At 39.5% G+C, this 25547-nt stretch overlaps 1 protein-coding gene and 1 pseudogene across 2 annotated transcripts; both read left to right on the top strand.

The window, feature by feature from the left end:
- The first annotated feature begins 2728 nt into the window (after nucleotides 1-2728).
- Nucleotides 2729-21688, top strand: LOC145799907 (alpha-farnesene synthase-like; annotated as a pseudogene). Its single transcript, XR_014341344.1, has 6 exons — nucleotides 2729-2972; nucleotides 3515-3781; nucleotides 4308-4686; nucleotides 19215-19433; nucleotides 20161-20250; nucleotides 21598-21688. The product of XR_014341344.1 is annotated as an alpha-farnesene synthase-like (transcript).
- Nucleotides 5650-9904, top strand: LOC145798851 (uncharacterized). Its single transcript, XM_082888058.1, has 2 exons — nucleotides 5650-8498; nucleotides 8584-9904. The coding sequence occupies exon 2, from the start codon at nucleotides 8650-8652 to the stop codon at nucleotides 9250-9252; it is 603 nt and encodes a 200-aa protein (XP_082744184.1). The 5' UTR covers nucleotides 5650-8498; nucleotides 8584-8649; the 3' UTR covers nucleotides 9253-9904.
- Nucleotides 21689-25547: the final 3859 nt, after the last annotated feature.

Genomic DNA, 25547 nt, shown 5'->3' with positions numbered 1-25547 from the left:
TTCAGTCATTGTAGCATAGCAGCCTGACAAAAATAGATCTATAACCCAGCTGCCTTGAACATAAAAAGCTACTTGATAAGACCAAACAAAACACCAGACTTGAAGCATAACACCTTGATTAATTAAATGTAAAATATTGTATGTGACGGAGTCGTCACAATTATTTTCATCATTTGATTAGTGTGTGGTATTTTATTATATGTGTAATCTAAGGGTGGAGAATATTCATGAAGCATTTCATAATATATTTTTTTCATAATTCCTAACATTACTCCTTCTGTAATTAGGGATTTCGATTCCAGAGCTGAAGATGCCGTTCATAGCCCAGATTAACTCTCTTTTACCCTTCAAAGTGTATCAAATTTCCTTACTTGGACATGTGTTGCCGAGTAATTAACATATGTTTGGACATGTGTTCTCGAACAAATAAGTAGTATTTGGGCTTGTGTTACCATTTTTTTGTCATATGTCCAGGAGTTCAGCATCGAAAAAAAAAAAAAAAAAGAATAGCTTTCACTATTTTTTTTAGTGTTTTTGAAGAAACTTATTATTATAAGGCCAACCTCCTTCGAGCTATGAACACCATCCAAGCTATGAACTTCTTTTGAGCTTACATTGTTGTACTCCTCTTGTTTCATGAAATTGTGGTTGTGAAAAAACTTATGTTTATTGTCATTGCCGGAGAAATATTTAATCGAATGGTTACCACTGTTGCCACCGTTGCTTCCAGAATATCACTGTCGGAGGATTTTCAAGATTTTGAGGGTGGGTAGGTTTTGAGAGTTTTGAAGTGTATGAGTTGAAGTGTATGAGTCGTGATAGAGATAGATACTCTCATAAATCCTATCTTATGATTTAGTAGGTGTGTACACTTAATTGTGAGATAAGATGTCCTACAATAATTGATATTCAGTTTAGTAGTTTCATTTGAAGTTATTATTGTAATAAAAAAAATTCAAAAAATTGGGGGTCCAAAATAATAAGCGAAGTGCTAATAGCAACATTCATAGGTTTATTAGTAAAAAATGACAAATTACAAATACACCTCATGAAATTTATTTAAAATACAACCCTATGATTTGAAAAATTGCAAATATCCTCTTTTTAAAAAAAATTATTTAACAGAATTAATTGAAAAAAATAAGATTATTAATTCCTCTCTTATAAAATAATAAAATTACATGAATTAATAATTAAATTTTTTTTAATATCATTAAAAACTGTTAATTGACTTGAAGAGACGAGATGTAATTTTTAAAATTACACAAGTCAATTCGTATTTTAAACAAATTTTAAGAGGTGTATTCCTAATTTACCCTTAAAAAAACTAATGACCTCTTGTATTTTTTTTTTTAATTATTGTTTCGTTTTTATTTTTTGGTTCATTCATCACATGATGAGTCAAGTGGGCTTCATCTAAGCCATTTAATTCCTTCCTAACCATGTGTAACTGCCATTAATACATCTACCGATACTTACACCCAAAATATGGACAGAGGACCCAAATTTATTTTTTTTTATAGCAATAAGTCTAGGTATACAGATATTAAATACAGAATGTGACACATATATCTTATCAGCAATGATACATTCCTTAATTTTTGAGCTCTAATTGAACTCAAATGATGTGGAATTTCCCCCCCCAAAAAAAAAAAAAAAAAAAAAAACAACAACAACAACAACAACGATACATCGCCCTAAATTTTGAGCTCTAAACCAGCTCTAATGAGCTGGAAAATCCAAAAAAAAAAAAAGGGCCAAAACACATATTATGTGGGACCCACACACACATTAAAGCGGAAAAGGGATCCCTGTTGTGCTCAAAGCACAGCAGTGACTGTAGTGCCTCTATTTGAGGTGTATTATGATCTTATTTTTATGATCCAAACCGTTTATTTTGTAGGGTTTGTTGAGTACTTCATGCCTACCAAAAATCATATTAACGGATATCAACAACTATATGATCGAATTGCATATTATTTATATTATTTCTCAAAAGGAAAACTTATTATTTATTTTTTTGGTTATCGATCATATATTTGTTGATATCCGATTAATATGATTTTTGGTAGTCATGAAGTACTCAATAAACCCTACAAAATGAACGGTTTTGATCATAAAAATAAAGCCAGAATACACTTTAAATGGAGGCACCACAATTATTGTTGTGCTTTGAGCACAACAGTGACCCCTTATCCCATTAAAGCTCTTAGAGCTAATTTAGAGCTCTCAAACATTTCTCAAAAAAAAAAAAAAAAAACTAAAATATCATATCAACAGATAGGACCCATCTCTAGAGCTCATTTAAAACTTATATTTTAGAGCTCTTAAACATTTTTCTATATCTTACATGGGGTAAAATTCACATGTTGTGGGACCTATATGTAGGACCCACCTTTTATGAAATATATGTGTCTTATTTTATATTTAGGCTCATTTTGACATGTTCTAAATAAGTGTACTTTTTGACTTTTTATGAAATATGAGTTAGGTTTGAAGTGATGTGGTAGAGAGATGATGTGACTTAAATAAGATGATATGACTTAAATAGGATAGTAACTTTTTAACTTTTTGACTTTTTTTAAAGATGCCAAACTTAACCTTAGTTTCTGTGTTTTTTACATTTATCTGTTTGGTAGACCATGTTTGTTCATGACCTTTGCCTCTATAAATAGGCTCTACAATATCACATAGATCCCCACAACTTTCCCTATCTATTCTTGCCATTTTTTTTACCAATCTTAAAGAATTATTTATTTATTTATTTATTTATTTATTTGCTTTTGATCAGCCAAAACAAAGAGGCTATAATGGATTGTAGGAAAGGAATAGTAGCAGATCAAAAATATGTTCTACAATCCCAGATTCAGAGTGAAGTGATTAACAGTACGACACATCAAAGGAGGTCTGCCAATTACAAGCCAAACATTTGGAAATATGATCTTCTGCAGTCTCTTACAATTCAATACAATGTGAGAATTATATATATATATTAAATGCAGTTTTTAGTTTTAAGAATGTACAAGCATTTTTAAAATGAGTTGTTATGCTTTTCTTTTTATTTATTTATTTATTTTAAGGTACAACGAAAATAAAAAAATGAGTTGTTATTTTAAAAAAAACTGTGATGTTCAATCCCTCTAGTTTGCATTTTGTGGCAATTTGGTTCTTATAAATGAAATTGTATTGTATTGAAGTTTTTATATTATGTCAACTTAATCTAATTGATAATTGATAATGTCTATTTAAAATTTGAATGAAATCAATGGTGAACAAAATAGTCTATTTACTCATCCCAAAGTGATTGAGTAGCTGTTGTCTAATTTGAAACTGTCTATTTCATTTTGAATGAATTACTTTTGCTCTTGATTTCTATCTAAGTACTTAACCGATGTTATAAATTATATTATTCACACAGGATGATAATTACAATGACCACAAGTTTACCTTTCACATATTATTATTTACAAAAAAATAAATAAAATGAGAATGGTTATTATTTGTCAATGTGCAGGAAGAAGAATGCAAAAGACAAGTTGAGAAGCTGAAAGAGGATGTTATGTGCATGTTCATTGAGGCAGTGGACCTTGTGGCTAAGTTAGAGTTCATAGACAGCATAGAAAAACTAGGTCTTGCCAACCTATTTGAAGTGGAAATCAAAGAAGCTCTAGACACCATTGTAGCTTTTAAGAACAACCATCCCATTACGGAAGAGGGTATATCTATGCTAATGCTCTATTCTTTAGGATTCTTAGGCAGCATGGCTTCAATGTTTCTCAAGGTACACAACTAAGTTTCAAAAGAAAAATAATACAAAAATAGTAAGTTTTTTTTTTTTGAGAAAAGTGACCGAATTACTAAACTAGTACGCATTCATTTTGAGAGGTCTCACTTTCTACTAGGATGAATGTAGTACGGTTTTAGACATTTTTTTTATGAAAACTTCCACGTTCTTCATTATGTTAACGTTTCGTTTGTTTTGAAAAATATTTTTCAAATCTTTTGGAGTTTACTACAATGGAAAACAAAAATTAATTGAAAACAATTTATTATTTGGACGAAAATCATTTTTTTTACCACCACCACCAATGTCCACCACTCCCTACCATCATCGCTGTCATCACCACCACTGCCACTCTACTACCCCTACTACCTTCTCCAATAATGCAATTACTAACACATTAGTTTTAAGGTCACCGGCAAACCGAAGAAAATGTTTTGTACAATATTTCCACAAACAAAAGTAACTTTATGTGCTAACCAATTTTTTACTCTCCTAGACCTAAAGCGCATATCTTTTAATTCAGATATATTTAGAGGCTTCACCAGTAAGATGGGTACATTCATGAAAAGCACAAACTCTGATGATACTAAGGCAATGCTAGAGCTTCTTGAAGCCTCACATCTAGCATTAGAGGGTGAAAATATACTGATTGAAGCTAAAGAATTCTCTGCTGGAATTCTCAAGAATATCATCAATTCAAATGTAGAGGACAAAGTTGCCAAACAATTGGCCCAAGCTTTGGAGCTTCCATTGCAGTGGAGAGCACAGTGGTATGATGTGAAGAGGCACATCCATGAGCTTGAGAACAAAGACAACACAAACTCAGTTTTACTCAAGTTGGCAAAGCTTAACTTCAACATGGTTCAAGCCACACATCAAAATGATCTCAAGGAGATATCGAGGTAATGACAAAAATATATATGATGATGTCTCCTGACAAAAATGCTTAGAACCAAAATTTTATAAAGTTAGAGCAGAGAGAGAAGGAAAATAGAGATAGGAGAGGGAGGGAGTTGACAGATATTTTTACACAATTTGTTTTCTATGTTTAACATACACACATGTTACCGAATACATACTTATGGGAAGTCCTTCGACACGCATCTCTTAGAGGGTATACATTATATGCACCTTTGTTACATATTTTTTTGATATATTTTACATATTTTAATGACAAATGTTATGTAATTTTTTTATAGAATTACGATAATTTATGGTTCATAAATGAAGTTATATATTTTTTAGGTAGTATTACATATTTTTATGGTACACATTTTGTGGTTCAAAAATTATTCCGATGAAAAAATATGTAACATTAATACAAATATGCATAATGTTACCACAAAATCCGTAACTTCATTTTTGAACCATCAATTGTTATAATTCTATCATGAAATTATGTAACATTTGTCCCAAAAATTGCATAATATATCTCACAAAAATTTGTAACATAGTACCTGTACGGGAAAGAAATAAACCTTCTCGTATAATCTTGTTAATCAAGTCTGCGCTCCTCCAAACGTCGCTTTACTCCCTGAAAACACAAACGTGAGCTAGCCGGCGGGTGTGTGTCGGATACCTCTCCGATGCCTAAGTCAGCAAAATAGACAAATAGACAAAAGCTCTGTGTATTCTGGAATCAAAGTTGAGTTACTTGTCCATAGGTGATGTTACGAGCTTTTTATAGGTTCCATGTGACACAATCCTAGTAGGACTCTTACTCCTCCATGTAGAGTCCTCTTAGGAATCACATTCCTAAAAGATAATGCTTATCCTTCAACACCCCCCTCACTGCTTAAACCAAGTGAAATGGTTTTACCATGGTTGGATGTCAATACGACCGAGATAATATGGCCATGCTAAAGCCGCAGACTAGACCGAGCTCCAACTAGCTTGGTTCTTCCTTTCACTACGCGTGTACCTCGGTTGACATACTCCAACTTGGTTGTTTGAAACCGTGCTATCCACAACCAGCTTGGACCGAGCTATCTAACAGCAAAGTCCTAAGCGGAAGCCAACAATACCTCGGCACAAGATGGTTTAACCGAGCTAACTATCACCGTGCCGACCGTGGTGACCGAGCTAACTGCAAGGTTCTCCAGGACCGGGCTAACTGCAAGGCTCTCTGGGACCGGGCTAACTATCAGGCCCTTTTACTTAGTCCTTCTCACTGTAGCCCATGGAATGGCCCATCACCTAGATCGGCCCAATTTCCACATAAATTACCCTCTCAATTGCCCCTTAATTCCATCGGCGCAGTATGATAAGGATTACCTGTTACCAGCCAAGCTAAACGCTTTAGCTTGTCAACCGGGCTAAAAAACCTTTGCCTTCCAACCGAGCTAAACTCACATCGGGCTACTTTAATATGTTTCGTCAAAAAGCGTCTCTTCAATCTTTGTAACTGAACCGCTTCTTATTCCAAGGACACGTGGCACACCCTTATTGGCCTAATGCGGCTGTCACGCAGCCCTCGTACCTTGCGATATTTGAACAGTCCCGCCCAAAACTTAAGCTTTTTACCAAAAACCCTACTTTTTGAATCATTTACTCATACTATTCATCTCCCTCTCTCTCTGAGCCTCTATTTTTCCAAGTTTCCTCTTTTTTTTCTCACTGCAACTGTAGAGCTCGTGTTCTTGCTGAGATTGTTTTCCTTCGATTTCTTTATTCTGAACTGGTACGTAACTCAAACCTGTTTTGTTTCCATTGTTCACATACGGTTTTTGCAAACACACAGCATGCTTATTTGTATGTGTTCCAAAGCATATACCATCTTTCTGGAAAAAATCCTCATAGTAGAACTATCGTATTCGCAAACAACCATAAAAAAAAAAGATGCTTTTGATCAAAAATCACACTTCAACCGAACTAGGTAGTTGTTTATCTTAGGAGAGACCCCAGCCATACAAAATCACCGAACTGAAATTCCATGACATCCTTGTAGTTTTGATAGGACTTCAGTACCTTCTGTTTTTATTTAGCCGAGCTAAGGAACAGTACTAGATTCGCACAATATCGTGCTAGAAAGCCCCACCCACTGACCGAGTTACGATTTGGGGCTTAAACTAGCTTCTTTAGTAAAAATCGAGCTAAAATTGCTCCCCCAATAGCCTTAACCACCGACCGAGCTAAAATTTGGGGCTAAACTAGCTCCCTTAGTTCAAGCCGAACTAAGGGTGCTGCCCCAAAAGCTCAACCGGGCTAAAAAAGCCTCTTGATCAAACCGAGCTAAAAACTGATAGCATCTTGCGTAGCCGAGCTAGGACTTCATTTATCTTGCCCTTGTTTCTTGTAGCACGGTCCAATAATCAGTGCTTAACACCTTTCTTTTTTACTTTGTAGACTTAGGTTGGCCAAGCACTCCTCTGATTGCTCAACCGAGCTACCAGGCGCCTTTTATTGACCGAGCTAATCCTTCAGCTAATTTATTGATAATTTAATAATCAATGGGTAAATATAGATATTTGGTAAACACCCCAGGCGCTATGGCCGAGTTCCAAAGGGACTACCATATCCCTGATGATGTCCACCTCACCCTAGCCGAACTAGATACCATACCCTAGGGAAACCCTGGCTTTGTTCCCTTTACACTTCTTCCCATTGTAGAAACTGGACTAAGATTCCTTGTACAGCCCCTTCTATGTGAATTCCTTAGACAAACAAACCTTTGCCCTACCCAACTTTCCACCAATTCTTATCGTATAATAAACGGCACTGCCGAGCTAAACCGCCGGGCTGGCCATAATCTTGGTCTAGCCGAGCTCTTCCACCAATACTCCATAGGATCAGCTGAGGACGGCTGGGTTTACTATTTAAGAGTCAGACGCCGTCGTGAAAAGATAATAAAAAATACCCCGGACAAAGATGTGAATGATGATGATTTTCTCTGGGTATTTGAGAATTTTGAGGACCAACAAGCCCAGATCCCAGGCGACAGTTTAAACTGGAACAAGGGTGAAGCCGGTAAGAATACCTTGGATCAATTCCATGCTTTTTTACTTTGATTTTCTGATCTTGAACCGCACTAACTGTATTCTCCTTCCTTCATGCAGATTTGAACTTCCTTAAGTCTCAATACAGCTACCTAGACTTAAACGTACTTCGTGCCGCATTCCGATATCCAAACAGAGGTTGGGCCGAGCTACTGAATTTCGAACTGACCTATCGATATAGTGGCCGCAGGAAGACCAGAGTGACTAATTTCCTCTTTGAACCATCGCCAGAGCCAGATCCATCTTTGCCTCAAATCAATTTGATCCCTTTAACCGTAGAGCAAGAGATGGCCAAGAAACGAGCTGTAAGGGCCCTCCTGACCGAAACAAACCAGCCCGAAGTACTACCAGCCGGTCAGACTCAGGAGAGCGTGGTGGCCGTTCCATCCCATCAACCCTCATCATCTCGTCCAAACAAGCGTGCTCGGACTTTCACAACCGAGCCACGCCTTGTTGATGAAGAAGATACCATCCTTCCACCAAGCCCTCCACCGAGCCCACAACCGGAGCGCTTTGACCGAGCTAGCTCTTCCAAGTGGGCTCCCAATATCACTTTTCAGAACCGTGCTATACGGGATACTGATTCAGTGGTCGTTGAAAAAGACCACCTAATGGCATTCAATCTGGCCAAGAGCGTTTGCCTTCCACCCGACATGGAGCACCACGACCACCTAACCGAGCTGAAGGCCCTTCGCTCGTCCACAAAATCCATGGTGCTGGTAAGTAGCTCCCTTGCTTATCTTTCAAATTCTTACAACTTTCTGCTCGGTCGTACTTAAAAAGTTTTTTTCCATCCTTTTGCAGACCATACAGAAGAACCACATCGCTCACAAGCGAGTATTGGAACTTTAAAAAACCACTAGGCAGGCCATGGCAAAGGCCAATGCCAAAAACACCGTGCTAGAAGAGTCAAAGAAGAAAATAGCCGAGCTACAAACCGAGATGGCATGTCTGAACGGTCTTGTCAGCTTGGCTGAAGCGAATAAGCGAAAGGCTGCTGCCGTGGTAAAAGAAAAATACCTGCGCGAGATGGCCAAGCTTGAGGGGGAAAAGGATGCCGAGATAAAAGAGTTGGAGAAGAAGTTGGAGGACGCGGAAAACCGAGGTTATAAGGAAGGCGAAGCCATGTACATGCTGCAGTGTGAAGCTGCTAAGGATCTATTTTTCAAATGTGGGTGGAAAGCGACGGTGGAACAGCTCAGTCACGGTCCAGAGACCGAGGGTTTCCTAAACCCTCCATCGTATTTCATACCGAGCTGTATGGCGGAGTATGCAGCTGCCATTCAACAAAAATTCCTTGAAGTTGAGGACGATGAAGAAGAAACTGTGCCTAATAATGCCCCGGTCGTTGATGATTCTGCCATCCAGCCAGTTCGGGTGGAGCCACCGGTTGAAGACCAGACAACCAAGCTACCAGCTGAAACCGGGCTCCGAGTTAAACTGGATGCGGATCTTGATGACCTGTTTTCTTGACTTGTACTTTCTTCTTTGTTTTGCTGTTTTAGAAAGAAGTTGTAACCGGACTGAGGCCCCTCCTTTTGTACTTGATTTGAATCTTCAATGAAATCTTCTTTTGTTGGAACTGTTGTTTCAGTTTACTCTTATGCTTGCCTTTACTTTTCAAAAGTATTCAGAATGTAGTATAACATTTGCCAGCCGACATAAATATCTCGATTTTAGCTTTACAATCTGACTGGCCATACCTGCCAACCTCTTTAGCCTTGATCCTTATCTCTGCTAAAGAACAATAAGTGTTGGTTTTTCCAGCCAACAACTCTTCAGCCTAGATCTTTACTTCGGCTGAAGAGTACTAAGTGTTGGTTTGTTCAACCAACTTTTTCAGCCTAGACCCTTATCTCGGTTGAAGAATAATAAATGTTGGTTTTTTCAACCAACCTCTTCAGCCTAGATCCTTATCTTGGCTGAAGAAAAATAAGTGTTGGTTTTTCCAGCCAACCACTCTTCAGCCTAGATCCTCACTTCGGCTGAAGAGTACCTGAGTGTTGGTTTTTCCAGCCAACCTCTAAGTTGGTTATTTTTGCCAACCTAGAGTGAAGTGTTTGGTTATTCCTGCCAAACGTCCTGCAGCCTGGATCCTTATCCTGGGCTTAGGCGAGGTGTTGGTTTTTCCGGCCAACCTCTAAGTTGGTTTTTCCTGCCAACCTAGATTAAAGTGTTTGGTTATTCCGACCAAACGTCCTGCAGCCTGGATCTTTATCCTGGGCTTAGGAGGGGTGTTGGTTTTTCCAGCCAACCTTTAAGTCAGTTTTTCTTGCCAACTTAGAGTAAAGTGTTTGGTTATTCCGACCAAACGTCCTGCAGCCTGGATCCTTATCTTGGGCTTAGGAAGGGTGTTGGTTTGTCCAGCCAACCTCTAAGTTGGTTTTTCCTGCCAACCTAGAGCGAAGTGTTTGGTTATTTCGACCAAACATCTTGCAGCCTGGATCCTTATCCTAGGCTTAGGAAGGGTGTTGGTTTTTCCAGCCAACTTCTTCAGCACTGATCCTAATCTTAGCTGAAGAGAGTGCGAAGTTGGTTATTCTGGCCAACTATGCTTACAGTGGTCCTAACTTACTAAGACAATCTTTTACAGAAGGAAACAACTATACTGAAAAGAAATTACTTGTTTTATTGAGAAAGAAAAAATTACAAATACTGGAAAGAAAAGCTAAAAATAAAATAGTTTGAGATTGGCAGTGTTCCATGGCCTGGGAATGACTTTGCTGTCTTTATCTTCCAAGTGGTATGCCCCTTTTCCTGCTAATCCAACCACCTTGTAGGGTCCTTCCCAATTAGGCCCTAACTTGCCATCTCTTGGTACCAAGGTGTTTCCCATCACTTTGCGCAGTATCCAATCTCCGATTTTGAATTGTCTTGAATGTACTGTTTTATTATACTTTCTGGACAACTCTATTGGTACGAGGCAATGTGAACCAATGCTCTTTCTCTTCTTTCTTCCGCAAGATCAAGCTCCAATGCTATGGCTTCTCCATTTAAGTCTGGATCAAAATTTTCACTGCTAATTGTGGGGAGGCCAACTTTCAGTGGGATTACTGCTTCCATGCCATAGGCCAAGGAAAAGGGTGTTTCGCCAGTAGACTGCCGAGGTGTGGTACGGTAAGCTCATAAAACGTGGGGAAGCTCCTCAGCCCATTTGCCCTTTGCTTTCTCTAATCTTTTCTTCAATCCATCCAAGACCACTTTGTTTAATGCTTCTGCTTGGCCATTTGCTTGGGGGTATGCCGGTGTAGAGTTGTAGAATTCTATCTTGTATTCCTCACAAAAACCTCTAAAAATTTTGCCGTCGAACTGAGTGCCGTTGTTCGATATTAGAGCTTTTGGTATGCCGAACCGAGTGATGATATTCTGCCAGATGAACTTTTTCACATCCTTCTCCTTGATTGATGCCAATGCTTCTGTCTCCACCCACTTTGTGAAGTAGTCTGTTGCTGTAAGGAAGAACTTTCTGTTGCCGGGTGCCGTTGGAAGTGGTCCTACTATGTCTAAGCCCCACATTGCAAAGGGCCATGGGCTTGTCAATGGTAGGAGTTCTCTGGCTGGCTGATGTATTTGGTGTGCGAACTTCTGACATTTCTCGCACTTCTTGGTATACTTCTCTGAATCTTCTTGCATGTAAGGCCACCAATATCCTTGTGAAATTGCTCTGTAAGCCAATGATCTCCCCCCTTGGTGGCTTCCGCATACGCCTTCTTGAATTTCGAACAAGAATGCTTCCACTTTGCTAGGGTGGACGCACTTTAGGTAAGGTCCTGTGAAGGATTTCTTATACAATGCCATTGATGGGGAGAGCCAAAAGCGTTGTGACTTTGCTCTTATTTTGTTGGCCTCTTTTTTTTCTTCCGGTAAGACGCCGTCTTTTAGGAACAGTATGATGGGATCCATCCAAGAAAGGCCTAGTTTGGCACAACATACCTTTTCTACTTTGGGTTCTTCAATGCTTAGTATTGGGAGGTAGTCAATCAGTAATGTATGAGGGATGGAGGTATCTGCCATTGAAGCAAAGCTTGCTAGTTCGTCCGCTCTACTGTTTTCTTCCCTGTCGATCTGCTCTATCCGCACTACTTCAAATTTCTTGATCTCTTTTCTGACTAACTCTTGGTACTTAGTCATCCTGTCATCCTTTGCCTCGTAGTCACTTGAAATTTGGTTTACCACCAGCTGTGAGTCACTGTAAACCATTAGCTCGGTGGCCTTCATGTAGGGTGCTGATTTTAAGCCTGCCAGAAGCGCTTCATATTCCGCTTCGTTGTTTGATGCTGGGAAGCCAAGGTTGACTGCTTGCTCCACTACTAGGCCATCTGGTGAGATAAGGACTATGCCTAGTCCTGCACCATGCCTGTTGGACGCTCCATCCACGAAGAGGTTCCACATCTCTCCAACGAACAGTTTTCAGCAAGTAGAGGGATCAGATGATGTCTTGGGATCAAGAGTGTGCTGGTGTTTTCTTCAAGGTCCATGCTTGCTGTTTGCCCCTCGCTATCTGATTGTACCAAGTCTTTATTTGTTGGTGAGTCTCGGCTTGGTGTAACATGGTTTGCTTCTTCCTCCCTTACTTTATTCTGGTCTGCCTTAGGGTCTAACTGGGTATCCTGCAGCAGGGGTTGCGCTATTCCGATGCCACTTTCCATCCCTATTTCGGTTGTACCCGTTAAGTCAACTGGGCAAACGTGATGACTTCCTGGTGTGAATTCTGCGACAAAGTCTGCCAAAGCTTGGGCTTTTATCGCGGTTCTGGGTTGAAACTTGATGTCAAACTGTCCCAACTCTACTGTCCACTTCAAGATTCGCCCAGAAAAGTTCGCCCTCTCAAACAAAGCTTTTAATGGAAAAGTTGTGAGGACAATTATTGTGTGGGCGTAGAAGTAATGCGACAATTTCCTTGATGCCATCATCAAGGCTAAGGCCAAGGCCAATTTTTTCAATGGTAAATACTTGGTTTCCACGCCCAGCAATGTCTTGCTGACATAAAAGATGGGCAGGTGTTGGATTCCTTCCGCTCGAACCAACACTGCGCTAATTGCGTGCTGGGAAACTGCCAGGTACAAAAATAGTTCTTCTCTAGGAATTGGGGTCACTAGCAGTGGTGGAGAAGACATGTGTTCTTTTAAACTTTCTAGGGCACGGTCACATTCTTCATCCCACTTAAACTTGGCCTTTAATGCTTGAAAAAATGGTCGACATCTGTCTGACGACCGACTGATGAATCGGTTGAGCGCGGCTGCCATACCAGTGAGATGCTGTACTTCTTTTACTGAGTTGGGCCTCTCTAGATCCTGAATTGCTTTGATCTGGGAAGGGTCTACTTCTATACCTCGGTTAGTCACCAGGAAGACGAGAAATTTGCCTGATCCTACGTCGAACGTACACTTAGATACATTAAGGCGTAACTTATCACTGTTTACCGATTAACCACTGATTACTGCTAAACTGAGACCGATTATGATTGGTAACTAAATTGATTGAAGTACTGAATTGATTGACTGAAATCGGGAACTGAATTGATTAAGTATATCTGTTTAATTGTATGTCTATCTGTTGACTGTTTGATTATCTGTTCATGCCTTTGTGTTTAAATTGCAAATTGAAGGCCTTATCGGCGGCCGAACCCGAAATTGATTAGTGTTTCATGATCAGTAGAATTTATGTGATTTTATGGTATATTTATCTGAAAACTGATTTGGTATGATTAAACTAGACTAAATATTGATAATCGCATAGTTTGACTTAATCACCATAATGCCATTGTTAGTGGGTCATGTAGGCTAAACACATTAGAGCCTTTGTACACTTGATCAAAACACTCCCATCAGCTTTTTCTTTGTTGCCTACAACCGACCAAGATAGAGAGTGAGAGAGTTTTGAGTTGTTCTTGAGAGTTTGGCTAGAGAACTTGAAGAATTGAAGAGTAAATTGGCATATTGAACCTCTAGACTTGTCATTGAGGAACCTAGGTATGAATTTAATCCTCTAAATTGTATATTTAAGCTCTATCTAGCATGGATCATGATAGTTTAATGAGCTAAGTCAAGAATTGGTCTTGTAGTGTTGGATTAAAGCTTGTATCATGCATGCATGTGTTCATCCTTGCATTTTGATGTTGATTTCATGGAAATTGGTGCATGCATATTCATAATAGTGTGATAGTCCATGGTTTCATCATGTTTTTGTAAGAGTTAGCTCATTTGAGCTTGTATTTAAAGCTTTGAAATGATTTAAGTTCATGCATGTTTGCATGTTTTTCATATTCTTGAAAATTGGTTTGAAATTGAATTGTTTGATACACCCTTGGGCTTTGATTTTACAATTGAGCTTTGGAATCATGTTAAACTATGAGTTTTGGGATGTTTTCTGGAAAATTGGCCCAAGAGGATCGAAATTTATGTTTTAAAACTTGGTTTTGAGCTTGAGGTTCAAATCTAGAATTTCTAGAATTTGGACTCACGCTCGAGTGGGGTGACTGGCGCTCGAGCGTGAAATTCGTGCTCCCAGCACTTTGCACTGTTTTGAAGACCGCTCGAGCGGAATAATTGACGCTCGAGCGGGACATTGTGTCTCATGCTCGAGCGGGTGTCGAGCGCCCAATCGAGTGTAATTTTCACCTATCCAGCACTTTTGACTGTTTTGCAGAACGCTCGAGCGGGTAAGTCTACACTCGAGCAGAAACCTTTGTCTGCATGTCCGCTCGAGCGGAGTAATCTACACTCGAGCGTGACCCCTGTTTTCTGAAAATTCTGAAAATACTTTTAAAGTGCATCTTTGCATCCTCATCTCATCCTAGGCATTATTAGGCCTAGTTTAAGGCATCTTAATGAGGATATAGATGTAGAACCACACCGAGGCAAATTAGGGATTAAGTTATTATTTTCCCAACTGTGTAGCTTAGTGTGTGTTCAATCTGTAAACTATGTAGGGTTGGCGACTGGGGACGCACTCTAGCTTTACTGTAGCCCAGAACTCTGTGAGTAACAACTGTGTAAAGATATGTTCAAAATGATTATTTTCTGAACAATTGAACTGTACTGCTTTCTAAGCTGATACTGTTAATTGAATGAATGTATGTCCTATATTTTGAACTGTATTGTGGTATCCTTGGCAACTACTGTTTACTGTTACTGTTACAGAGATCTCTGTCGGTTCCCTTGTTGGAACCACTACTGTTTACTGATTGATGACCATCATTTACTATTCGGTCTTTTAAGACCTACTATTTATTGTACTGTTATGCTAATGGATGTACCACATATGACTGTACTGACTGAACGACTGAAATACTGATTTAATGAACTGTTTTGATTACTGTAAGTACATTCATTCTTAACCTCTTTACGCATTGTGTTATTCACTGGGCTTTAGCTCACTGCTCATATATATATATATAGGTGTACAGGCACCAGACCGCGGCTAGAAGTGTCGGGGTTAAGCTCCAGTTTTGTCAAGCCAACCACTGTGCCTCACTGCGAGGTTCTGAGCCTGTCAAGTTATGGCTTAGGGGTGTTTTTAATTTCCCCGTCTATCTCTGTATCTGTTTTGTATGACTGTATAGACTGTTACGGTACTGTTTGATCGGGATTAGGTTCCTGAACCGAATGATTGTATATATGTACATACTGTTTTGTTATTGACTGCATATATGCATGAAAAGTCTTTTTGGCATACAGACTATCACAACTTATTGGACATTGTTTATTTACTGTATTGGCTTCCGCCAGCCCCTGTACTCTGTATTACTGTATTACTATTAAGCAGGCCTTCGGTAATCTTGGATTACTGGCCAGTTACGGTGCTAAACCCATAGGGGCGGGTTTGGGGCGTGACATTTATCATTTTCCTGAGTTCACATGCTCGCTCAGGCTCGAATACCTCATGTATTACGTTTATCACGCATTGAGGTGGGGCGTCAATTAGTGTTCCGTCTGGATGATCGTGGTTTTAGGGGACTGGTTGCGTCCCTCCTTCTATGTACCGGTCTAGGTGACCAACTGCCACTAACTCCTCCAGATGCTGTCTCAACGGTGTGCAATTTTCAATGCGGTGCCCCTTTTCCTTGTGGAAGGTGCACCGAAATTTTTCGTCGTAGTCCTTTTATGCTTCTCCCAACTTAGCTGGCCATCTGAAGAAAGGTTCATCACGTATCTCACTGAGAATTTGGCAGATTGGTTTCTTGAATACCGTGGTAATGGCAGTGCGGACTCTCAACCATCTTTTATCTCGGTCCTCTTCGTTATCTCGCCTGCCTCGTCCATTCTTGTTTGGACGTTCTACCGTGTTGACTTTTGACGTAGTCTTCTTATCTGGTGTTGCTGTTGTACCAAATTTTGCCTTTGCACGGGCACCATCCTCCTCCACCCGAATATGTTGGTGCACTCTCTCCATCAAGGCTTCCATCGTGAGGAGTGGAGTTATAGTAATCGAATCCCTCAATCTGTTTCTGACTGAAAGTCCTTTTTTGTATTGTGCGATGGCGAGATTGGTGGGGCAGTCCCCTATCTGGTTGAACGTCTCCCAGTAGCGACTGTTGTAAGATCTCAATGTCTCTTTGTCGTCCATGTCAATGGAGAGTAGCTGATCGATCTCTACTAGCGTCTTAGTGTTCGTTCTAAACCTTGTCACGAACACCTCCGCTAATTGCGCCCAGGAGGCTATGTTGCCTTCTGGTAGCCTTTCGAACCAGGTTAAACCTAGGTCGCCAAGGCTGGATGGGAATAGGATGCACATCAAAGCTTCGTTCCGTCGGTATACTACCATGACCTGGCAAAAGTGGCTTAGGTGCATGTAAGGGTTTGTCTTCTCCTCGTACATAGTAAATTTAGGCTGGATGAAGCCTGAGGGTAATGGTGCGTTCTCAATCGCTGGAACGAAGGGCGAGCTATATAGTCTTGCCAATGCTTTATCTGTTGGTTCGTAGGCAAGGTGTGGTATTGGCATTCCAACCTCGACGCTTCCATGCGTCCGAGGAGCCAACCGCTGAAGGGCTGAAACTCTGTGCAGGTCGCGTGCCCTGGCATCCTCCTTCCATCGTGCCCTTTCTTCAAGCACAGTCCTTAAGTCAGACGATCTAGGCAACTCCGTTTGCTTGGACGATGTATGGTGCGTATGTGAGGGCTGATAGGTGCTTCCCTCAGTGTAGGACCTCAATATTCTCGTTCTCTCAGACCTGGAGTAACGAGTTCTGGAAGTCCTTGATTGAGTGTCGCCTGTCCTGAGGCTCCTATTCTCTACTTGCGATGGCGTGGTATGCCTACCACGATCTTCAGAGTGGCGAGAGGGCGTATTGCTTTTGCGCCCCTCTCCTGTCGCCACCCCTTTCCCTTTATCTGGCGCTTCATCAATTCCATGTCTGCCGCCATCTTCCTGATTAACTCATCTTGCTCCTTTACCCGATCCCCCAAAACTTGAGGGTCGATCATCCGTCTCTGTCTATCAGGACTTGATGAGCGACAGGGGCTGTTACCCCGTTTTTCCCTTGCATCCCTCCGGGGATTCTGTCGCTAGGGCTCCAGATCTGCCATGGGAGAGATGGAAGGCAAACCTTCGCGCCTCCCACCTCCCTCTGGGGATTGCTCGTCAATGGCGGACTGCGACAAATCTTCATTGTGTGTCATTGCGTCTAATCTAGCAAGGAACACTTTGATCAAGAGGTTTTGTTCTTTCTGTGATTCCCACAGACGGCGCCAATTGTACAGGAAAGAAATAAACCTTCTCGTATAATCCTGTTGATCAAGTCCGCGCTCCTCCAAATGTCGCTTTACTCCCTGAAAACACAAACGTGAGCTAGCCGGCGGGTGTGTGTCGGATACCTCTCCGATGCCTAAGTCAACAAAATAGACAAATAGACAAAAGCTCTGTGTATTCGGGAATCAAAGTTGAGTTACCTGTCCATAGGTGATGTTATGAGCTTTTTATAAGTTCTGTGTGGCACAATCCTAGTAGGACTCTTACTCCTCCATGTAGAGTCCTCCTAGGAATCACATTCCTGAAAAATAATGTTTATCCTTCAACACCCCCCTCACTGCTTGAACCAAGTGAGATGGTTTTACCATGGTTGGATGTCAATACGACCGAGATAACATGGCCATGTTAAAGCCGCAGACTACACCGAGCTCCAACTAGCTTAGTTCTTCCTTTCACTGCGCGTGTACCTCAGTTGACATACTCCAACTGGGTTGTTTGAAACCGTGCTATCCACAACTAGCTTGGACCGAGCTATCTAACAGCAAAGTCCTAAGCGGAAGCCAACAATACCTCGGCACAAGATGGTTTGAACGAGCTAACTGTCACGGTGCCGACCGTGGTGACCGAGCTAACTGCAAGGTTCTCCAGGACCGAGCTAACTGCAAGGCTCTCTGGGACCGAGCTAACTATCAGGCCCTTTTACTTAGTCCTTCTCACTGTAGGCCATGAAATGGCCCATCACCTAGATCGGCCCAATTTCCACATAAATTACCCTCTCAGTACCGAAGGGATTTCCCAGACGTTAACTTTTCTATTTTTTTTATTTTTTTTTTCTCTAGATTGAAAACACCAAAACAGAGAGCCATATATTCACTACATTAATATTTAAAACATAAAAATAGGCCTTACTTATCTCACTTTTTACTTGTTAACACATATTTTAACACAATTTTAACCGATTCATTGAAAATGCTCTAATATTTGTTCTATATCCACAACAATTAAACACGTGCAAAAAACTTTACATTTGAGAGAGTGGGTAGGCTTGAGGTAGCAAAGGTGGTTCAAAATAGTTTGAGACTTAGAGAGATAATATCAAATGTAATATTGACATTTTTTTAAATTGTTGTACAATTTTTATTTAAATTTTTTTTTAAAGCATTTGGAGATGCAAAATTAATAATTAAATCTTCACAATAAATTTTGCTACATATCTTTTTTTAATTCATCGCATGTTGATACACTCTTTTGTGACATAGTCGATCTTAGGTAAAAAAAATTCAATTTTAATTTTGAAAATTTTCTTTATGTAGAAACAACAATTACACGTATTGCTAATAAATAATATTCTGTATGTAATGCATGCATTTGAAATTTTTTCTAATACTTTCATATAATTTAGTACATCAATTATATAGTGTTTTTTTTTAATGTTTTACTACTAATTAAAAAAATAAATTAATTAAATCGCCTATCAAAAAAATTTGTGTCTTTTCTATAACTTTAAAATCTCTTTTGAAACATTTAAATTTCAAAAAAAAAAATCTAAATCATTAATATGAGAAAAATTGTCATGTTTTTAGATTATTTTCAATATTAAGATAATATTATTTAAACTATCATATTTTAAAAATGTATTGCCACCTTGTTTCTCCTTCGTAATTTCTTTTGTGTTTATTCCTGTATTAGTAGAATTTTTGAATTAATAATAACGAAACATCTTATTATTTTGTGAAATTTAGGTGGTGGAAGAATCTATCTCTTGTAGAAAACTTGAGCTTTGCAAGGAATCGACTGGTTGAAAGTTATTTGTGGGCAGTGGGAGTTGCTTTTGAGCCTCAACATAACAGTTTTAGAAAATGGCTAACAAAAGCCATAAATTTCATCATAATAATTGATGATATTTATGATGTTTATGGCTCATTGGAAGAACTAGAATGCTTCACCAATTCAGTTGAAAGGTTAGTCTTCACAAATATTCACCAAAGAGTAATTCTAAATACTCAAAAAAGATATGGAAACGTTTGTCTTAGACCACTCTTATCATTTTGTCTTAGAACGCTCACAGTAACTTATGTTTCGAGATTTCTATATTTTAATCGTGAATGTTTTGGAATAAACGGTTACAAACCAAGGATGAAACTAGGAAAGACTATGGGGGTCATGGCCTCTCTGTTTCTATGATATTTGAATTTTTTTATGTGTATATATAATTTGTATATCGTATTATACATACATGTGTGTTTGTCTATATGATAAAAAATATTATTCTTCTTTTGGCCCCTGAGGTGATAAAATCCTGGTTCCGTTCCTGTCTAGAACACATGATCTTTAGCCTTCAAAAAAGTATTTAGCTAGAAAATCTTAAATTTCTCTATCATTCTAGCTTAGAACATTCACAACAGTTAGATTATGCCTGAGATTCTTACATTTTGAAATTCTAACATAATTTAATAGCTGGGAATGTTTTGGAACAAGATGCCACAAAGATCCGAGAACAAATAATCTTAGCCATCTAAAAATTTAGCCAGAAAATCACCATGTACATGTCATATAGTGTTCTTTTTTCTTTTCTTTTCTTTTCTTTCTTTTTTTTTTTTTTTTTGAAATTTTAAAATTACTCATAAAAGAACCATAGGCTACTTTTAATTGATGTTTAAGAGATTCTAATAAAAATAATGACATCAGGTGGGATGACAAGGAAATTCAACAACTTCCAGAGTGCATGAAGATTTGCTTTCAAGCACTCTACAACACCACTGTTGGCCAATCTTCACTGTATTTAAAAGATTTAATTCTATTGTGTACACAACAACAATTAGAATTTAAAGAAATAAAGAAAAGGAGAGAATTTGTTTGATTACAAAAATCAAACTCGAAATAAAAAAAAAATAAATAAAAAGAAGATTTTATTTTGTTACCAAAACAAAATTAAAATCTGATTTAAATAAACAAATAAAACAGAATAATAAATTAAACAACTTACTTGATTAATTTCTTCGAATTATTTTTCTGATCAAGTCCAGTGTTTGACACTGTGTCCTTAAGACAGATTCGTCCTCTCCACGGTGCTTTCAGAATATGGACGTCTATCTCCCAGGATAAAATGATCTACTACAAACAATAGCAGCACTACAAATTGTTTGCCTTACGAACACACTAAGTGTTTATACTCTCTCTGACAAGAAAATAATGCAGCAAAATGAAGAGGAAGTTTGCAGAATTATGAAGGACGAAAATTAGAGTTACAAAATCCAAATGAGGGTGGTCCTATTTATAGATGTGAAGGTGGCTCTTGGTTTTGAATTGAACAGGTATCATACCTGTTGGGTTTTGAATTCAAACAGATTTGAATTAATTCAAACAGATAGTAAAACGGGAAGGGCCCTGTTTGGGTGTGCATTAATTCCAAAACAGTTTATTTCTGTTTGAAAACGGGAAGGGCTCTGTTTGGATGTACACTAATTCCAAAACAGTTTATTTCTGTTTGAAAACGGGAAGGGCCCTGTTTGGATGTACAAAAAATCCAAACCAATTTAATTTGAATTCTGGATTTTATTTTAATAAAAAATAAAATTAAATTCAAAAGTTTTTGGCCCAAAAAGATTAGAAGCCCAACCCAACCACACACCACGCACCCGCGCCCAAGCCCAGGCCCAGCCCGCCCGACCGGCCGGACGGACGGCGGCGCGCGCGCGTGTGGTGATTTTTGGGTCCAATGGGTCTAGCCCATTTTGCCCATAACCTCTCCCTCTAAAACACTTGGGTACCCCTTGGGGCACACCCCAAGTATCACACCCTAAGCCTTATAAACCCTTTCAAAACCTCCCACCAAATCAATGTGGGACAAGCCAATTTACAACCTTAAGGAATTTCCACCAAAACTCCATTTCCATGGAGCACACTTTGGCTTCAATTTCCCATTCACTCGGTAATGGTTTTGAGCAACCAAATATACCACGTGAATCACAACGCGGCATAGAACGCGTTACCACTTTGACCCGAGTAAATCGACACTCGGGGCCCACCTAAAAAATAGACCGAACTTAGGAAAAAATTCTGGTTTTATCCAGAATTTTATAACCATTTCCAACAACCACTAATGAAGTTGCTTATGAAATTCAGGAAGAAAAGGGTTGGAAGAACTCAGTATTACCTTATCTGCACAAAGTGGTACTTTTCATTTCTTCTTTTAATTTCCATTCACTCACCATGATTTATGTTAAGTTTGTTTCAACAAAAAATATTTTCTAAAAATGACAAAAATGTTTTAATTTCTTTTTAAAATATTTTCTGATATTTGATATGACAGAAAACAAAAGTCATTCAATAGAAAATATGCTTCTTTAGATAAAAAAAAAAAAACATTTTTCGTATCCAATAAAAAAATAAACTTATTAGTTAGGTGAAAAATATATTCTGGTGCAAATCTTGCTAAGGTATACTATAAGTATTGTCACCCTACAATTATTATAGCCACCTTCACCGTCTCTCTATCTCTCCTACCATTGCTACTGTTATTACCCCTATTCTTACCCCCATTACATTTATCACAACCACTGTCATATTACTTAGAAAAACGTTTCCACCACCCCACCACCCATGAGCTGCTAAAGCTAAAAGCAAACATTTGTAGCCATTAGATGAAAATGAGACACTCGAGATGCGTGCACGCATGCACGCAAATCGAGGACCGAACCCAAGGCATAGCATGCAACACTAACAAGTCATGGCAAGGCATGAAACATGGTATGCAAACATGCAAATTTCAGTGCTGAAATATGATGCAAAACAGCCCCGAAACATGGAAACATGGCACCCAATGCATGGAATGAACCCGAAACACAAAACTAGGCATATGCATTGGCCTATAGCTATACAAAACATGCATTATTTGATCATGAAGTATGAAGATAGAAGCAATACAGTCCCAAAAAATGCATATTTCCAGTTTATAACAAGTCTCAAATATGAACACAAATAGGTCTAATCTATGATGCAAAAATGGCCCCAAAATAGAGATTAAACACAAAGGGACAGAAGATGGTCCCAAATGGCAAAGAGCCCTTCAACGAAGTTGAAGAGGGGCTCAAAAAAAGGTATTTTACAGTTTACATCAAGCCATGAAAATAATCAAAAATAAGGCCAAACTATCATGCAAGAAAAGGGCTAAAAGAGGGGTAAAGAGACAAGTAGCAGCTTCTGTTCTCAAACAGAGGAGAGCCCTTCAACAAAGTTGAAGAGGGGCTCAAAAAAATACATTTCACAGTTTATGGAAGAGTCCAAAACAGCTTACAAATGAGCCTAAACTGCGATGCAAAAATTGGCCCAAAAGAGAGATAAAGAGGCAAGTGGCAGTAGGGGACCTCAAACAGAGAATAGCCCTTCAACAATGTTTAAGAGAGGCTCAAAATAAGACTATTTACAGTTTGGCTTGGAGCCCAGAAATGATCAAAAATAAGGCTAATATATCATGCAAGATTAGGCCCTAAGAGAGAGATAAAGAAGCAAGTGATAGTAGGAGACCTCAAACAGTAGGAGGTTCTTAATAAAACATGAAAAGAGACTCAAAATATGACTATTTTTAGTTAGGGTCGGAGCCCGAAAGTGTAAGAAAGTATGGCTTAGATATGGAACAAAACAAGGCAAGAAAGAGGGAAAATGGGACTCACCTTTGTATAACCAAGCTTTAACGAATTTTGGACCAAGTTTAGAAGCTCTTCACCTCTGGAAATCAGCTTCAAAGGTCTGGAATGGAGTATGGAGGCTTTGTGCTATGAGGTAGTGTAGAAATGGTGTAGGAAAGTTGGGGTTTTGGAGCTTGGAATAGAGAGAGAGAGAGAGAGAGAGAGAGAGAGAGAGAGAGAGAGAGATAATGCAAGAGCCTTAAAGCAAATTATGTAACCCTCAAAACACAGCTGGGGGTGCTGGTTATATAGGCAAAGGAGTGGAGGAAAAGGGGGGAAAATGAAATTCAAATTTCCCCCCAAAATAGGCCTAAAAGAGAGATAAAGAGGCAAGTGGTAGCTGCCGGCCTCAAACTGAAGAGAGCCCTTCAACAAAGTTGAAGAGGGGCTCAAACAAAGACATTTTACAGTTTATGACTAAGTCCAAAATAGCTCACAAATAAGCCTAAAATACCATGCAAAAATAGCCTAAAAGAGGGTTTAAACACAAAGAGCAAAAAGGGAGCCTCAAACAGCAAAGGACCTTTGATCAAACATGAAGAGGGGGTCAAAATATGACTCTTTACAGTTTGGGTCGGAACCCAAAAATGCTTTCAAGCAAGGCTTAGATATAGAGCAAGATAGGAACAAAAAAGAGGGAAAAGAAGCTTACCCTTGAAGACCAATGGACCAGCAGCTCTTGGTCTTAGAAATGGTGCTCCTAAGCTCTGAAAAATAGCTCCAAGTTGTTGGAATGGATGGTGGTGGGGTGTATACCAAAACCGGAGCAAACGGAGGTGGTTAAGTGGTCCCGAACCGAGGCACACGGCCGTCGGCTCCGAAAAATCAGAAACTGGGCTCCAAACGAGAAAAATGGCCTACGACCACGAAACGTAGCCTACGGCCACTGAGAGATGATCTACAAGACCTCTCCCTCCCTTCGGGAAGAGAAAACAGAAAAAAAGGGAGCCTGGTTCGCAAACCGAGGCAAGACACGAAAGAGCTGGGAAGTCTGAAGGCAAGGCTCGCAGCCGAGACTCTGAAACTTCTCAACGAGCACAATATGCACCATCACCAAGCACTCAATCAGTGACGTCTGAGTCTTAAGGTCGGTCAAAAATGGGGTGTCTACAGAGAGCAAGAAAGGGGCATGACAAAGTATTTTCACATATATATGCATGACTACTCTTCAGGGAGCGTAGTCCTCGATCCTCGTGCCACCAATCACGCATATCGATGCATGATGGCCGAGGAGTCGAATTGCACGACTCAATATGAAATGAGTGCACATGAAAACACAACAAGACCTAAACTCCATCATGGGTAATCCAGAGTGTTGGCGACCGGGAATTGAGACACGTTCCGTCACTCGGAGTACGAAACGTCCCTCGTTTCCCGTGCTTGGGCTAACTCCTATCCCAAACACAATACAAATGAGATAGCATACACAATGTGACTAACATACAACCTGGCATATACAATGCTCTAACATGCAACCTAACATACGCAATGCTATGAAACGAAACGGCATACACAATGTATGATGGACTTACACCAACATGAGTGGACCTGAGCCACACTCACATCAGTGGCCATAAGATGAAAATGAGATGACCGAAATGCGTGCATACATGCACGCAAACCGAGGACCGAACCTAAGGCATAAAGTACCACTCTACCAAAGCATGGCAAGGATGAAGCATGGCATTCAAGCATGTAATTTTTAGCACTGAAACATAATGCTAAATGGTCCCGAAACATGGAAATATGGCACCCGATGCATGGGATAAGCCCCGAAACTCAAAACTAGTCCAATGCATTGAACCACAAGTATACAAAGAAAGCATTATTTGATCATGAAGTCTAAAGACAGAGCCAAGGCAGTCCCAAAACATGCACATTTCCAGTTTAAAGCATGGCCAAAAGATGCTAACATGATGGACTAAAATAGCATGCAATATTGGCTAGTAAGTATGGGTTGTATTACAACTATATGATGCGCATGAGATCTCATCAAACCAGCCAAAAACAGTGAACAAAACATGCCAAAATATGCCCAAATAATCACTGAAATGCAGCCAATGCATGTAAAAAATGAGGGGTTTCTTTGGAAGGCCATTCAAGGGGTTGTTAAGAACATATAAGATAGACACTTAGCATGACCAAACCAACTCTGGAAATGAGTTATGACAGCCCTAAAACTCATAAAATTGGCCCTGAAATCAGTCAAGGAAGCATACGATGAAAGGCCTCCTCAAAAGGCCTTCAATGGAATTGTTCTACACATACATTGTAGGTATAAACAATGGCTAAAAGGGCCCCGGACAGACCTAAAGAAGACCCCAAAACTCACAAAATGAGGCCTGAAACAAGACTTCAATGCATGAAAAATAGGGTCCCTTTGGAAGG

This window comes from Camellia sinensis, chromosome 9 (genome assembly GCF_055761805.1).
Source record: "Camellia sinensis isolate YWXY chromosome 9, ASM5576180v1, whole genome shotgun sequence".
Classification (NCBI taxonomy): Eukaryota; Viridiplantae; Streptophyta; class Magnoliopsida; order Ericales; family Theaceae; genus Camellia; species Camellia sinensis.
The sequence above is the reverse complement of the archived record's forward strand: the minus strand, read 5'-3'. Positions and strand labels throughout refer to the sequence as shown.

Coding starts and splice junctions, on each gene's coding strand:
- LOC145798851 (XM_082888058.1), top strand. CDS start 8,650: ATGGCAAAGGCCAATGCCAAAAACACCGTGCTAGAAGAGTCAAAGAAG.